Source organism: Scyliorhinus canicula, chromosome 16, assembly GCF_902713615.1.
Source record: "Scyliorhinus canicula chromosome 16, sScyCan1.1, whole genome shotgun sequence".
NCBI classification, from domain to species: domain Eukaryota; kingdom Metazoa; phylum Chordata; class Chondrichthyes; order Carcharhiniformes; family Scyliorhinidae; genus Scyliorhinus; species Scyliorhinus canicula.
In genome coordinates, this window is record NC_052161.1 from 77,443,266 (window position 1) to 77,460,547 (window position 17,282).

Genomic DNA, 17,282 nt, shown 5'->3' on the forward strand with positions numbered 1-17,282 from the left:
GGTTTCGTCCCACAGCCCAAAGATGTGCAGGTTAGGTGAATTGGCTGTGCTAAATTGCCGTTTATGTCAAAAAAAAAAGGTTAGGTGGGGTTATTGGGTTATGGGGATAGGGTGGAAATGTAGGCTTAAGTAGGGTGCTCTTTCCAAGGGCCGGTGCAGACTCGATGGGCTGAATGGCCTACTTCTGCACTGTAGATTCTATGATTCTATGTCTTATGGTCTTATTTGTGACATGCACAGCTGATCAGTTTATGATATAGTCTCATGATGCTATTTGAGATTGACGAAAGGTTTGCGCGAATTGTCACATGATTCCTTCACACATGCTCTTGTCGAAACTGCCCAAGTTTGAATCAAAAATTTCCAAAATTTACACTGTGAATTTATGAATCTTATTAAAAATAGGTTGTTGGTTAAGTGATTTATCTTTACTTTTGAAACCTGAAATCACCAGGTTTTGGGGAAATCAAGCTGATTCTTGTTAACAGAAGGAGTCTGATATTTGTGAATCATTAATCTCGTCTACCTGCCAATCAGCCATCTCCAGGATGCTTCGATCCCATTTACCAGGCACCATTATTCATTCTTAGCTCTTATTATTAATCCCTTCAGTACTAATTATTCCTCATTCTCATTTATCAGACCACTCCAATACTAATTTGTTCTGCAATCGCTAAATACTGAGGATGCAGGAAATCTGAAGTTAAAAACTGAAAATGTTGGGGAAAAAAACAGCAGGTCTGGCAGCATCTGTGCAGAGAGAAGCAGAGTTATCATTTGATTTCAATGGAAGTTCTTGTACATTTATTGATCCCTAGGCTTAATTGATCATTTGCGCTTAGGAAATAAATTACAAATGTTAATTGACAAAAGATTCAAATAGAGTACTGCACCCTCATGAGAATGAATAAAGGGCTGATGACTTTTCACCTTCTCATTGCTTACCCTTGGCTTTCAGTTACATTGCTTCTGAACACTAAGGGGCTTTTGAAGGCGTTCATCTGAATGATTTTCCAGTCTCCATGTCTGGTGGTGTTGAACAAAATGGCTGATCGTTGGTTGGTTGAAAACCTCAACAATGTCCTGGATTCTCAAAACGTAACATCTCTTAACAAAATATTGATGAGGCATCTTGATGCGAACTACAGTATTAAGAGCAGGCAGGTCAAGTTAAAACGAATAATGGTTTGAAAGCATCCCGATTAAGTATTTCATGAAATGTAGAGAAGTATGAGCCTATCACAAAGATAAGCAGACTGCTTTGTCCTATTTTCTGTCTAGTTTCTTAAGTAGTATTGGAACTGCATTTGTTGTAATCTCTGCAAGAACCACAGATCCTTGTTGATCTCCCCGCGGGACTCATGGAGTACGAACTTCCTAGATAGGCGGCGGAGTCCACCCAGATACATTAAAGATGGCCCAAAGCAAGTCCTGGTGTGGTTAGTTCTCCCAGCAAGGACTGTACTGGGAGTGAGTTATTGCCATGAGCAGAATATTATGTATAGTTAAATAAATCTCTGTTCTACTTCCGCTTGCTTCCTCAAGTTCAGCCAGATAAATGGAGAATACTCCATCACACATCCTAACTTGTGCCTTCTAGGTGGTGTAAAGGGCTTTGGGAATCAAGAGATTTATCACTCGTCACAGAATACCCAACCTATGACCTGCTTTTGTAGCCACAACATTTATACGGCCGGTCAAAAGACATTTCTGGTTAATCCGAACCCTCAGGTTGTTATTGGCAGTACAAGCTGGAGCTGCCCGAGGAGGAGGAGGCTGCAGAATAAAGCGTTTTCCAGAGGAAAAGGAGGCAGCCGGTGAGGATGGAGAGCCAGCCGCCCAATAGGAGAAGGAGGAGATGCAAAGGAGGTGTTGCATGAGGCCTTCCGTGTCCCTGCACTGACTGTCATTTGAAGACTTGCCAGATCAGCGTGCCATCGAAGACTCCGGCTGAGGAGGGGGACAGTCCGACATTTCTGCCAGATCATGGTGCAACTGGCACTGCAGGGGAAAGGGGGAGCTTACCCAATCCCGGTGGTCGTCAAGGTGACGGTCGCCCTGAACTTTTACGGCATGGGGTCCTTCCAGGCGCTGAGTGGGGACTTGTCAGGGATCTCACAGGCCTCGGTGCACAGTTACGTCCACGCCGTCATGGAGATCCTATGTGCCCAGTCGGCACTATACATACGGCTTTGGACATGCTGGCCTTGGACGTGCTGATCCATAGCCAAAACCCTTTCCCCCACAAGGCCTGCACCACAGTCGCCACGCATGCGGTGTTGGCCTGGTCGGCACCACCTCATGCTCCTGCACGCAGTTGGACTCCTCCACCTGCACCTGCAGATGCTGGATCCTCGCCGACAATCCCTCATGTAGTTCCTGAATCTGCGACTGCACCACCACAATCGATGGGACTGTCCGTTCCAAAAGCCCGAATCCCGCCTGGACAACAACTAGTCCCTGGGATTGGCCCACCCTATGGTCATCTGCCCCCTCGGGTGTTCCTACCTCTATCTGCTGTACTGGAGCGTTTGTGTGGTGAGCACCAGGTAGCGTCCCAAGGTGGGTATCTCTAGGATGGTGGAGGGTGTTGGAGACAGCTGTAATGGGAAGTCAGTGTCATCCTCAGACTCGAGCTCGGGGGTGGCCTGTGTCTTGGTGTATGGCTCCTGTCCATGTCGGTATCCTCGTCGCCACTCGGCACCCGAGGCTCTCGCTTTGCCTGGGGGTGTGGGGCACCAGAAGTACCCGCCCCATCAATGTAAATTGTGTGCTCCAGGATATTTGAACTGAATTCAATTTGAAAATACCTCTTTCACGTTGAGGCTGCATTGTTGTAATTGCAAGAAGAGAAAATTCCGGAATTGTTCTTTCATTTGATCTGATCAGTATTTGCTCCGTTGAAGTTGGTGGGTGAAAACAGATGAAGACACTCCTGTTTGAAAATGGTGGGTTTCATTGACATGGAACGGGAACCAACACTGTATAGATTATAAAACTTTATCATAATGCTGTTTTTTATTTTTAAATGGGATTTTTCAAACACAATTAAGATGGTTGACACTCTGTTTGGGAGATATCCCCAGCAGTCTCCAGATGAAAACATTCCCTTCTCCAGTTTCGGGAATGTCACGCCTCGTTACGCCTAAGGAGCTACTAACAGACAACCTGGGACTTGTCAGAGCAAGTTCAAAGGGAGCCACAGGAAGACCATTTGCCTTTGATAAGCCAAATGTGCGAGCGGAGTCAGTGGGTCTACTGAGACAAAATAAAAACATAAAATGCTGGATGGACTCAGCGGGTCAGGCAACATATGTGGAGAGACAAACAGAGGGTTGAATGTTCTCATCTTTTTGCTGAGTGTGACAGCGGGTTGGAAAAAAGGGGCTGAACTCACTGGCCCCAATGGCGACTTCCTCCCTCGTATCATTACAGATTTAATATAAGAAAATCAAAGGAGCAGGTCCCACAACATCACGGGCAGGTATCTCCGCTCCCCCGTCAGGTTGGAGAATCCCTGGTGGGCAGCGTGAATTCCGCACCGCCTCTATTCTCCGGCGCTGGTTTTCAAGCGGGGGCGGGGTTTACGCTATGCCGGTCGTGGGGCATTGGCAGCGCCCCCCCCCCCCAGCAATTCTCCGGGCCCCGATGGGCCAAGCGGCCATCAGTTTCTGGCCAGTCCCGCTGACATGAAATGGACATGGTCCCACGTTGCAGGACTGGCTGGTAGGCCGTTTAGTGGAGTCCTCGGGTGGGGTGCGGGGGGATCCACTCCTTCCTTCCGCGCTGGTCTCTGTAGGGCTCCGCCAAGGATGGCGCTGAGAAGAAACACCCTGCGCATGGGCAGGAACACGCCAACCGATTTGCGCATGCGTGGAACCACGCCGGCGGTTCTGCGCATGCGCCAACGCGTGTCGGCCCTTCGGCACTGCTTGGCGCCAACCCCTCCGCCGCTAGCCTAGCTCCTGGAAGTGCGGAGGATTGGCGCCGGCGTCGGGCCATCCCATCAACTGCGGGGGAATCCCGCCCGGGTTCTGATTGAGTCCACCTTGCCAGCAAATTAGGTTCTAAAAGATCTAAAACATTGTAATGAAACTTAGATCCACATCACCGGGGCAGCACGGTGGCCTAGTGGTTAGCACAACCGCCTCACGGCGCTGAGGACCCAGGTTCCATCCCGGCTCTGGGTCACTGCCGTGTGGAGTTTGCACATTCTCCCCGTGTCTGCGTGGGTTTCGCCCCCACAACCCAAAAATGTGCAGAGTAGGTGGATTGGCCACGCTAAATTGCCCCTTAATTGGAAAAAATAATTGGCTAATCTAAATTTTAAAAAAAAGATCCACATCACCGGACACTGTAATCCCAGACACACCCGGCCTTTTCACGGAACCACACCCCCCCACGGAACCCTTCTATACAACAGCAGCTCCCTTGGGAGCCATACACTCACCTGAACTCCGGTGGCAGGTGCTGCTCACCAAATGCACACTGCAGGAGATCTGTCATGATTCACGTTGGCGTACCTTCACACCGATGTGAATAGACAATCTAACAAGTGGAATTAAAGGCCTGATAATTACATTTCAACTTATAATGGGAATGCTGATGTTGAATGTCAGGATTCCCGTTACATCATTGGCAGGGGGGTAGAGACAACGACTAGCGGAAATCCCATCAGCATAAATCACGTTTTGAGACTCCAGCTGAACCTCCTGCCCCAGCTGCCAATCCTATCTCCAAAAATGGGAGTGGAAAATCCACCCATAGTTTAAGGGCCCAATTCCTTTTTTTTCTAATTAAGGTGCAATTTTAGCATGACCAATCCACCTATCCTGCTCGTCTTTGGGTTTTGAGGGTGAGACCCACGCAGACATGGGGCGAATGTACAAACTCCACACGGACAGTGACCCGGGGTCGGTATTGAACCCGGGTCCTCGGCACCGTGAGGCAGCAGTGCTAACCACTGCGTCAGCGTGCCGCCCAAATCCACCCAGAGTTACTGTGTTGCGACTGTATGACTCTTCTTCAGGGCAATAGAAGAGTCATACGGACTCAAAGCGTTAACTTTGTTTCCCATTCCACAGATGCTGCTAGAACCAGCTGAGTTTTTCCAACATTTTCTATTAATTCAAAACACCTTCTATTTACAGACAGGTGGTAAGATGAAAACAGTGCTGTTTTAATTATCCCCCCCCCCCCATTTCTATAACAAAAACTGAGCTTTTGCTTGCATTTTGAAGCAACTATTGATTACCATAAATTTAAATGTGTTCTCAATCAGCACTTGAGCACTGATTAGAAGCAATTGACATGGAATAATAGCTCCATGACACACTGACACACAATGAAATATGTTAGGATGGCTCAGGCGCCAAGAGATGTGTAACCTCAGGAATGGGAAGGAGTCCCATTTGCCCTTCTGTCCATCTACATTCCAGGAACCAGTATTGCTCTGCCTGGCCTAACTTCCTTTCCCCAATTCTCCACTGGACCAAGGGAGACTCCTAGCAAAGTGCCCAATGCCAAGCACACTTTTTTTCCTGCTGCTCCTGTTAAGTGAGGTCCTCAGAAAACTTCCAGGAAGAATATCGATGGAGTGTGAGACTATCCCAGAAAGTCTCCTGGTGTGTTAGAGAAGTCCTCTTCAAAACAGTAAATCATTAACAGCACATGAACACGAAAGCTGAACATGGTTTTAATTAGCGCTCAAAATCCTCTGCAATGGCTTGTTTATTCCTGGTTAGCTGCCGCTGTTGGGAGAGTGCATTATTTTCAGGACTAACCACCAAAACGTGTGCAACCTCTTTAAATAAGTGCCAGCAGCTTATTTAATTGGTAGTTGGAGCCTTGACAATCCTCAAAGTGGCTGGCTGCATTTCAAATCATTCAGCTAGTTGGTGCCTTGCGCTAATGGTACGCTAAGTTAGTGTCACAGCTCAAAGCCCCATCTTGGTCACCTCACAGTCTCTTTAGTATCCGAGGTATTTAGGGAAAATTGCACCCATCGGGTGGGATTTTCCTGCCCTTCCCGCTGGTGGGATCATCCGGTCCCGTCAAGGGTGACCCCCTGCGACTGGTCCCCGGCAGCAGGGCGGGCGAGCCACACAACCCGCTGTGGACATTGGCGGGACCGGCAGATCACACCGGTGGCCAATGACGTACTGCCTCTGCCGCCAAAAAACAAATCGCGGAGGGTGGGCAGGAACATCATGTCCATCATATTTTCAATTTTGTCATGATCTAGGCTTGACTCTTGTAGAGATTTACCTCCTTTGAGTTGGACCCACTCAGGAAGAAAAGTAGGCCATTTAGCCCCCTGTTGTTTTATTAATTCAGGGATATGGACAACATTTATTACCCTTCCCTAATTGCTCTTCATCTGATTTGCTTGCTAGGCCATTTCAGAGTCAAACAATTTGGGTCTGCTGTCACATGTGGGATTCAAACCCGGATCCGCAAAGCATTATCCTGGGTCTCTGGATTACTAGTCCAGCGATAACATCACTAAGCCACTACCTCCCCATGCATAGGACAGGAAATCTTGTTTACAGCCAATGGTGGGCTGTATCCGCAAAACACGGCACAGGGGAGTTGGGGAGGGAGGGAGGGAGGTGAGGGGTTGAAATTCCTGCCCTCTGTTATTGCCCACTTCTTAAAAGACCTGTTTTAGGTCCCTCTGTGTTCTCCTAATCCAATATCTAACCCCTTGCTCCAAAACACTTCTCATGTCTCAATGCCAGTCATGCTCACCACCTTTTCTGAACCTCTTCAGTCTGATTTGTGATGTATTGATCAGTCTTGTACAGTTCAAGTGCCAGTTCAAGGCCGATCCCCAGCATGGGCACAATGCCAGGTGGCATTCACAGACACTTGGGAACATTGACAGTGCCAGGTTGGCACCTAGATGGCAGTGCTAGGGTGGTATGGTCCATGGTGCCCAGGTGGTATGGCCAGGGTGCCCAGGTGGCACTTCCAGGGTGCCAAGCTGGCAGTGCCAAGGTGCCCAGGTGCCAGAGGGAATGCCAGGGTGCCACCCTTCCCTGTCCCTGACACCTAGGAGTCTACAATGGCCTGGGAATCCCCCCCCCCCCAAAGTGCCGTTACGCCTGGTCCACGTTTGTGTGGACCAGTGCTACACGAAGCCCAGCTGTGGCCGTTGAATCCCGGGCACCGGATTAATCCAGTGTCCATGTATTCAAATGATCCGTTAGGCTCAGTGAGGCCAAGATCCAGGTCCCACCGGGTGGAGTGAGTCAGGTGACTTGTGACCTGCCCGGCGCAGTGCCCGATTTTGGGCTCAGGCGTGTTTCACCCGCTGTGCCCAATCTGTGCAGGGCACAATGGGGTCGATGAATTACGCCCCATGTTTCAAGACTTTGGGACATCTCAAAGTTCTCTACAGCCAATGAAATATTTCCAAAGTGTAGTTATTCTTCTGGTGTAATGACCCTCTCAAAAGGGTCTTTGTATTGTTTGACGTGTGAATCAAACACAAAAATAAATATTCATGTAACATCCAGTGAGTCAGTTTGATCAAAATGCTGAAAGATTTGTGTTGGTCCATGACAGCTGTTTGAACGTGAATTTAACTCATTGTCTTTTCTCTATTTCTATGTACAGTGATCCTGTCCAGTTGCAACAACTACACAACCAGGTCCTACTTGAACAGCAGCAAGAAGCGATCCAGCAACAGTCTCCATTTCAGTCCTCAACCTTGTCCTCCTCACTTCCAACTGCGTTTAATTCTACCATGAATGTTCTCAATTCTGCTACTCCTCCATCTGTACAACCAACCTCATCCAGCAGGTCCCCAACACCAAACACCCTGCCACAGGCGTTTAATTATGCCCGGCCCAAACAGTTCATTGCTACTCCGAATGTAATGCCGACAGCTGTCCGGAGTTACTCCCCCTCACCTTCTCCTCTGCCCACGCTGAACGCAAGATCTGATAAGACAGAGAAGCAGTATGATGACGGAAATTACTTTGGATTTCCACTCACACCAGCTTTTCAGGATCCTTTTATATATCCAAGTAGGAGTTTGCCCTCCCTACTCCCACGCAGTCCCTCCACCACAAGTGCAGTCGGGCAAGCCACTTCTTCCCCTGTTCCTCCTCTGCCAAGCTCTCAATCTCGGATTGTATCACCAACTTTCATTAATGCTGCTAACACCTGCCAGAGTCCAGTTCAAAACCCAGTAGCTTTCCTCAGCTCTGTATTACCATCATTGCCTTCTGCACCCTCCACCAATGCCATGGGTCTTCCCAAGAGTGCGCCAGCCATGTAAGTGTCAGTTACAAAAGACGTATTACTACTGTGCTATAAGCTATGGGGAGTTTTGGGCATGGGTCATTAAAGCTCATCCTCTCAAGTATTATGTAAGGGAACTGATGACATAATGGGTTACAGATGAGAGGCTAGATTCCCCATCTATCACCCTGATTATTTTATGGATTTTGGCCAGGCATGGGTGTGGACATTAACTTGATGGAGAATGTGTTACGTTTTTTTCTTGCATATCACCTTTTCTCAGTAGGTGAGTCCATAGAATGGTAACAACACGGGAGGAGGCCGTTTGGTCTGTCGTGTCTGTGCCATCTCTTATTACGAGCTACTAACCACTCCTCCTTCCCTTCATTTCCCCTAGACCTGCAAATTTATTTCTCTTCCGATAATTATCCAATTCCACTTTGAAAGCCACCCTCTCAAGGAGTACATTCCAGAACTTAATCACTCACTAAAAAAGTTTTTCATAATGTTGCCTCTGGTTCTTTTGCTAACCACCTTAAATGTGTCCTCTGTTTCACCTGCCTATGGGAACAATTTCTCCCTATAGTTGTTCAGTAGCACAGAACCTGAGTATTACTGAGAAAAGACATTGGTCTTGCACTCAACAGGACAATCACAAGAATACCAGAGGAACCAACAACTTTATTCTGTATGAGAAGAGGGTGCTGATTCGCTGGCAAATGGACTCATTGTTAAAGGTGTTGCCATGGAGAGTACACCAGTTGATAGTGACTGACAATTGTTGACCAAGCATTGTTTAAAATTTAAAATGGGCAGCATCAGCCTGATTGGTCAAGGCATTGTCCTGTGGAATGAACCAGTGGATGGCTGCTACTCATTTTGTTTAGTGAAACATGTATAATGTGTGAATATATGTGGTTTCCAGTGCATGCAAATATGCCACACCGCAGCCTGACTGACAATCTTAAATTGGTTGTGTGTCATTCTTAGCACACTGAGGATTATTTAGAAAATGTTGTCCAATCACTGAGTCACATCTAATGTTGGACACCCTGTCTTGAGTTTCTCAAGCACAGGCTGGTTGGATACGGTCTGTACCTTGTCCCTTGAGAACAGTGGAATGGACACCTGTTTGATACAATCCGCCTGTCTTTGGGAAATACAACTTACATAACTAGCATCACACTGGCACTGAAATTCATATGTAATATTATTCATTTGTGTGATCAGATGAATGCCTTTTTGGCTTAATGGCAGCATCCTGTTAGTGGAGAATACCACTCGTGTTGCTACTGCATAGTGGCAGTGTGAAACAGCTAGCTTCACCTGTTGCTCAATTGTTTGACATACCTTGCCCTTCCAGGGTAATCTGAAGTACACTGGCCACTTCTCAGGGCTCAAACTTGAAACCTTACGATCATTTGTGAGTATGCGAAATATACAGAGCAAAATTATCTGATCAGGGTTGATATTATCCCGCAGGATGTCTTAGACGCACCCTATTTCAGCATCAAGCATGCATGGAGAGCAAATGGCCCGGGCCCTATTTATCCAATAAATCCAATCTTATAGTGTGGAATTGTACTAATCCCAACGCGTGTGTTGATCGATGAAGGAAGGCTTGCAGTAGACCATGGTCGAGAACCCTTTGACAAAATGTATTTTTTCAGTAATCTGTCCCTATCTACTCTGTCCAGCACCTCCACCAAGCCTGCTCTTGACATTCTCTAACGATCACTGTCCCAGCTTTGCTAATCTGTTTATGTAACTGAAGACTCTTGTTGATGGAACCATTCTCCTAAATCTTTTCTGTACCCTCTCTAAAGCGTTCACATCCTTCCTGAGTTGTGTTGTCTAACCTAAAATGTCACCACCTGCATCTGACACCTTGAAGAGCCCAGTGTGAATGTTCACAGGTGCTGGAGGGGGCCTTTGGGGTGCAAATAAAGAAGGTGCTATGAAAGCGCATTGAGAGTGGAATTGTGCACAGGCCCCATCAGCAACTAAAAATGTTGAACAAGCAAGATGTTTTTCCGGTCACTTTGGATGTTGCCTTCTTCTGTCCTCATGGGCTGGTACAGGTCTCTGACCCGAATCTTGTGCAACTCCTTAGCCGGGTTCAACAGTAATCTCCTGTAATTAAATTACCCCAGGGTCAAGAGCCAGAGTCAAAGAAACATTCTGTCCCACCAAAGATGAACCCATTGCAAAATCCAGCAGAATCAAGTCAGCCACTAGGTTGTTATCAAACTGCTACAGAAAAGTCGAACAAGAAGAAAACTGATTGGACCAACTGGCATTGAACTCGGAACTGAAAATGACAAAGGAACACATTGCACATGACAAAACCTGCAAAGTCTTCCTCAGTAGTATCTGGAAACTTGTGCCGCAACTGGGAATGCTAACCCACAGACCAGTCAAGCAACAACCTGACATAGTCATACTTACAGACTCGTACTTTGCAGCTAATGTTTGTCCACCACAATATCTGGCTATGTCCTATCCCACCACATGACACACTACTCTGAAGTGTAGCACAATGGTATACAGTCGGGTAGGTATGGTCATGAGAGGCCTAAACATTAACTCTGGACATCATGAAGTCTCACGGTATGAAATATGGACAAAGAAACCTCCTGCTGATTACCACCTTCTACCCTCCCTTAGCTGATGAATCAGCACTCCTCCATGTTGCACACTAAATGGAAAAAGCTGCAAATGTAGCAAGGGCACACGGTGTACTCTGTGTGGGGGGATTTCCAATGTCCATAATCTAGGGTGGCTCAGAAATCCATTACTGACCCAGCTGGCCAGATCCTGAAGGACGCTGCTGTAAAACCGGGCCTGCCGGACCCGGCAAGGTAACAGGAGGCAAAACATACTTGACCTTGTCCTCACTAATTTAGCTGTTCCAGAGGCATCTGTCCATGACTATATTGGTAGCAGTGATGTTTCCTCAGTCCTTGTAAAGATTAAATCTAGTCTTAACACTGAGGATACCCTCCATCGTGTTGTGTTGCACCACCACCATTCTGAATGGAATCTATTGAGAACAGATCTAGCATCTAAAACTTAGCAACCATGAGGTGGTGTGGGTCATCAGCAGCAGCAGGTTTGTGTTTAGCCACAATCTCTAAATCCATGGCCCAGCATATCTACCACACTGCTATCAAGCCATGGGATTAGCACTGGTTCAATGAAAAGTGCAGCAGGTCATGCCAGGAACAGTGCCAAGCATACCTGAAAATGAAGTGTCAACTTGGTGAAGCTACACCTCAGGAATACTTGGAACCAAACAGAGAAAGCAGCATGTGATAGACAGAGCTAAGCAATTCCACACACAATGGATCCAGACATCATAGATCATCGATCATAGAATTACAGTGCAGAAGGACACCATTTGGCCCATCGAGTCTGCACCAGCTTTTGGAAAGAGCACCCCACTTAAGCCCACACCTCCACCCTATCCCCGTATCCCAGTAACCCCATTTAACCTAAGGGCAATTTTTTTTTTTTAAAATAAATTTAGATTACCCAATTATTTTTTCCAATTAAGGGGCAATTTAGCGTGGCCAATCCACCTAACCTGCACATTTTTGGGTTGTGGGGGCGAAACCCACGCAGACACGGGGAGAATGTGCAAACTCCACACGGACAGTGACCCAGAGCCGGGATCGAACCTGGGACCTCAGCGCCGTGAGGCGGTTGTGCTAACCACTAGGCCACCGTGCTGCCCTACCCAAGGGCAATTTAACATGGCCAATCCACCTAACCCTGCATATCTTTGGGCTGTGGGAGGAAACTGAAGCACCCGGAAGAAACCCACGCAGACACAGGGAGAACGTGTAGACTCTGCACAGACAGTGACCCAAGCTGGGAATCGAACCTGGGACACTGGAGCTGTGAAGCAACTGTTCCAACCACTATGCTACCGTGCTGCCCTATAGTTAAAGCTCTGCAGTCCTCCCAAATTCAGTTGTGAATGGTGGTGGACAATTAAACATCCAATGGGTGGAGGAAGTTCAACATCAGTGCAAAGACAAGACTGAAATATTTGCAAACATTTTCAGTCAGAAATTCCAAATGGATCATCCATCCCGACCTCCTCCTGAGGTCCCCAGCATTGCAGATGCCAATCTTATTTTTTCCTTTTTTGTTTATGAATTTAAAGTGTCCAATTTTTTAATCCCAATTAAGGGGCTATTTAGCGTGGCCAATCCACCTACCCTGCACACCTTTGGATTGCAGGGGAGAATGTGCAAACTCCACACAGACAGTGACCCAGAGCTGGGACCGAACCCGGGTCCTCGGCACTGTGAGGCAGCAGTGCTAACCACTGCACCATCGTTCCGCCTCAGATGTCAATCTTCAGTGAATTTAGTTCACTCCACATAATATCGAGAAACAGCTAAAGGTACTGGATACTGCATAGGCTATGGACCTTGACAACATCCTGGTAATAGTACTGAAGACCTGTGCTCCAGAACTTGCAATGCCCCTGGACAAGCTGTTCCAGAAAGTCTACAACAATTGCAACGGCCCAGCAATGTGGAAAATTATTTAAGTATGTCCTGTCCAAGATGGCCAATTACTGCCCCATCAGCCTCCTCTCAATCATCAGTAAAGTGATTGAAGGTTTCATCAACTGTGCTGTCAAGCGGCACTTACAAAGCAAAATCTGCTCACTGACGCTCAGTTTGGGTTCCAGCAGGGCCGCTCAGCCCCTGATCTCTTTACAGCCTTTGTCTGAACATGGACAAAAGAGCTCAACTCACCCGGGTGCATCTGGTCTCCGATTATCCCGAGGTTGGAAGACCTGACTATGTCTCAACTGAAAGTAAGTAGCGCCTACTGGACCAGTGTTGCCTTTTCTGCATCCAGAACCAACCACCACTATGGGCTTTCTGAGTCAGATTGCTAATCTTTGCCGATCGTGAATTGTGACAGAACACACTGAGAACCACTTAAAGTTACCAAAACCCATTTTACGTGGTTTTTAACAGTTGATCCAAAGGCAACATGATAGCCAACTGAACCCATCCTCCTGCCAACTGGTGCCAAATTAATCGTTTATCTTGGAATATATTAGATTTAAGTGTTTTACAAATTAAATAATATCATTTATTAGATGTGTACAAATGTTATAGAGTGACACACTTTATTTAATAATACAGCCCTCCACAAGGTACCTTGAAGAAAGTGTTCAAATCGCCTCAAACATTCACCGATGATGAAATACGCGAGAACAAGGATTCTGTAATATATGACCTAGACAGAAAGTTACGTTTTAAAGAGGAGGTTTTCCACACTGGGCAGCAGGTAAGAGCTTTCAACACAGAGTCGATCCAAGAAATTTCTTTTTTTGCATTTACACTGAAAATAGATTTCAAATTCCAGCTTCAGCAATATTTTGTCAAATGTTCTCCTGCGTCAACAGAATAATGTTTTAATTCCCTTAAAATACGACCACATTCAAAGTTACCCAAGAATATTTACAAATTGCCTCCCTGCTTATATCCTAAAACATGAATATAACAGTGCGTCTTTTCCATTTTAAAAGAAGCATAAGGATAAATTCAGGAATAGGACATTGCTGGAACTGAATCTCAATGGCAGTGTGAGCCGCTTGCCGTTACGCGGCCCATTCTCCATCCTGAAGTCCCAGCAAATGAGAGCTGAGAAATTCAGCATCTCTGAATTTACCCCACAAATTACTAAATGCTGCAACAGTAATACTACAAGTTCAATGCCAAGAGGTAACGGTTACAGCAGAGGATTTTGTTGTTACTCCTGTTTGTGGTTGGCACCTTCGGGAATCATCATAAGATGAAATCAAAGTCCTGAAAATTCCTACCCAACAGTGCAGTGTGTGCACCTACATCACACAGGCTTCAGCAGTTCGAAAGGCAGCTCACCACCACCTTCTCAAGGCCAGTTAGAAATGGGCAATAAATGCTTACCTTGCCAGGAACACCCACATTGTATCTATTCTGTTGAAGTATTCTGCCATCTGCTTATTGCTATGGCACTATTGACTAATCACCTGCTTCCCTTCAATAGCGAATAATTAATGAGGATAAAATGGCCCCAAGATTTCTTGGACCAAACTTTCCTTCAAAATTAAATTTTGATGAGGTAAAGGATTTTGCAGCACCACAGGTACAACACCAATTTTTTCAATTCCCTTTGCTGATCAATACCATTTGAATCAATCCTATTTGACTCAGTTTCTGCAATTAACATTTAACAATTCATCTGCAAACCATTGAATTAATGATCTGTGCATAAGTTTATTAAAATATTTAACATCTATTCATTGCATACATATCTAATCTTCACGATATGAAATTAAATGCCATTAATGCGTTGTACTCACCATGTAGCGTGCTCAGAGATTGCAAAATGCAGCCACTTGCTGTTTGTATGAAACCATTAGGCATTAATATATCACCAAATCCACAGAAAGCAGCTCCTAACCTTGTGTGTGATGTTGGAGTCTATCCGTAAAACAGATTGAATTTGGTGTTTCTATTCAAAGGTTGCATCTGAATATGTTTTTTAAACTATGTACCCTAATATATCCATTTGTCACATCCATCACATTGCATAAGGTCAATCTGGCAGATTGGTGCACTATTTAGGGCAGCACGGTAGCATGGTGGTTAGCATAAATGCTTCACAGCTCCAGGGTCCCTGGTTCGATTCCCGGCTGGGTCACTGTCTGTGCGGAGTCTGCACGTCCTCCCCGTGTGTGCGTGGGTTTCCTCCGGGTGCTCCGGTTTCCTCCCACAGTCCAAAGATGTGCGGGTTAGGTGGATTGGCCATGCTAAATTGCCCGTAGTGTCCTAATAAAAGTAAGGTTAAGGGGGGAGTTGTTGGGTTACGGGTATAGGGTGGATATGTGGGTTTGAGTAGGGTGATCATTGCTCGGCACAACATCGAGGGCCGAAGGGCCTGTTCTGTGCTGTACTGTTCTATGTTCTATATACCCAGATGCTTTATTTTGGCCATTAATCTGAAACATAACAGAATGAAAGGATGTTATGAAATGGTAACCATCCATTCATTCATTTATCCAATAAATTCTTTCAAACCATTCATCCATCCATTCAAGCCATCCTTCAAATCCATTGATCAATCCACCTGTTTAATACACCATTTGTCCTCTGATCTATCTGTTCAATCTATTTATCCAAGGCGTTCAATTATCCATCCAAGCCATCTATTCACTTTATCAATCCAGTCACCTAACTGTAAAAGCCATCCATCCATCACTCGATCTAATCATTCACCTATCCGTCCACCCTGTCCATCTGCTAATCTGTCCTTCCATACCCGCTCTCCATGAATTACATCCATCACTCACCTACTCACTCAAAATCATCATCATAACGTCCATCCATCCAATCCATCCATCCATCTGTCCATCCATCCATCTGTCCATCCATCCGTCCATCCATCCATCTGGTTCGTCCATCCGTCCATCTATCCACCCGGTCCATCCATGTAATCCATCTGTCCATCTAATACATCTGTGCAATCCATGCGTCAATCAAATTCATTCAGTAATCTATTTATACACCAATTCTCTTTAGTCTATCAGACTAACCATCCAGCTATCCATGCACCAATGCATTCATTTAACCATTTCTCCACTTAGCCCATTTATTGATTCATCGTTTCAATCCAATCTGTCCAAATACCATCCATCCCTTAAATTTTCCCATTCATCATTCTTTCTTATCTACAGATTCCCAATGAAGGTTCCCCATTATCCAAGCGTGGCTACATATGGTGACGAAATTTAGAAGCAAATGTTTATTAAATTCTTTTTATGCCTGCAGGACTTTAAATATCTGATAGAATCAACTCGCAACAGTCTTGGTCAACAACAGGTTAAGTCGAAAGCAACGTTTTACTATTTCTTCTTTATTTCAGAGCCATTTCTCATCATTCTTTTCTGTTTTACAATATTAGATGTGATAGTAGGGCATTCTGTAGCCAACTGCATGAGATGTTCCAGCTCTATAAAGCATCTCGTCATAGTGAATCTGTCTTTAAGACATGCAACCTTTGGAAAGCCTTCAATCCTGAGATTGCAGTGTTGCTTGCCTGAACTGCTTCATCGCCAGTTAGGCAAATGTTGCATGCCTGTCTTGCTCGTTAACTTCTTTGCACCTGCTAATTTAAGATGGCTATCTCCTGAACTGTTTTTTCCCGAAAAGTACCTCTTTAGGTTTGAACTGAAGCATGGAAGTTTAAACCTAACAACGTCATTCTCAAGAGTAGTGACCCGGTCACTAACAGAAGTTACCTATCATCCCATTCTCAAGCTCTGCCAGCCTCCATTTGCCATCTCCACTGTGCCTTTCTCCTCCTTGCACCCTCTCCCCCAACCCTCCTCCAACCCAACCCCAACACCTGGTGGAGGAGGCGTATACAATTCAGTTGTTGAGGCCTTTACCTTTCTGCCCAACTTTAATCACCATTCAAAACCAAGCTGTCTAACCACCACTTGCACAGTTTTCCTCTTTCCCCACCTAAGGTCTATTTATCCTTTTTTACCCTTTAAAACAGAGGTGGGAAATCTAAACTAGTGGGTAGGTCACATGAGAACCTTCCTTTGTCTCAGTGGGCCGCAGATTGAAATCGGGTTTGTTCACTATCAACCCATGAATAAGATTAAATACATTTAATAAATACACCCAATATTTCACAATGTGTTACAGAAAATGCTTAATCATTTATATATTAGTAGAGCTGTTATCAACTTCAAATGGTAAAAACAAAATAAATATTACACTTTGGACGCAGAGGGAGCGCACCGCTCTCACAGTCAATGTTGTGAGTAATCAGCTCCCACCTCACTTTTCTTACCCCTGCTACGTGCAGATCACTTCAGTTATACTGGTAGGGAAAAAAACATGTGAGAAAGGATCAAAGTTTGAGGTGCTCGGTTCCCAGGAACATAAATTTTCTTGTGTTGCTTCCTTTCCGAGACAACGATTCTTTTGGATTGAATAGTGAAAATG

The 17,282-nt window shown here is 45.7% G+C and overlaps 1 protein-coding gene and 1 long non-coding RNA gene across 8 annotated transcripts in view; one reads left to right on the plus strand and one right to left on the minus strand.

The window, feature by feature from the left end:
* The window catches only part of mypn (myopalladin), a 356,035-nt gene that overhangs the window by 301,826 nt on the left and 36,927 nt on the right, over positions 1-17,282 (plus strand). For 5 of the 7 annotated variants that reach the window (XM_038822196.1, XM_038822200.1, XM_038822199.1 and 2 more), the window contains 3 exons: positions 7,621-8,283; positions 13,425-13,569; positions 16,095-16,145. In XM_038822196.1, the coding sequence (XP_038678124.1) occupies positions 7,621-8,283; positions 13,425-13,569; positions 16,095-16,145 (859 nt within the window). Of the gene's footprint in view, positions 1-7,620; positions 8,284-13,424; positions 13,570-14,310; positions 14,410-16,094; positions 16,146-17,282 lie in introns of all 7 variants that reach the window. The other 2 variants (XM_038822204.1, XM_038822201.1) reach the window with 2 other exon arrangements.
* LOC119979670 overlaps positions 1-17,282 on the minus strand; it is a 236,983-nt gene that overhangs the window by 192,942 nt on the left and 26,759 nt on the right. The gene's annotated exons all lie outside the window — the stretch shown is intronic.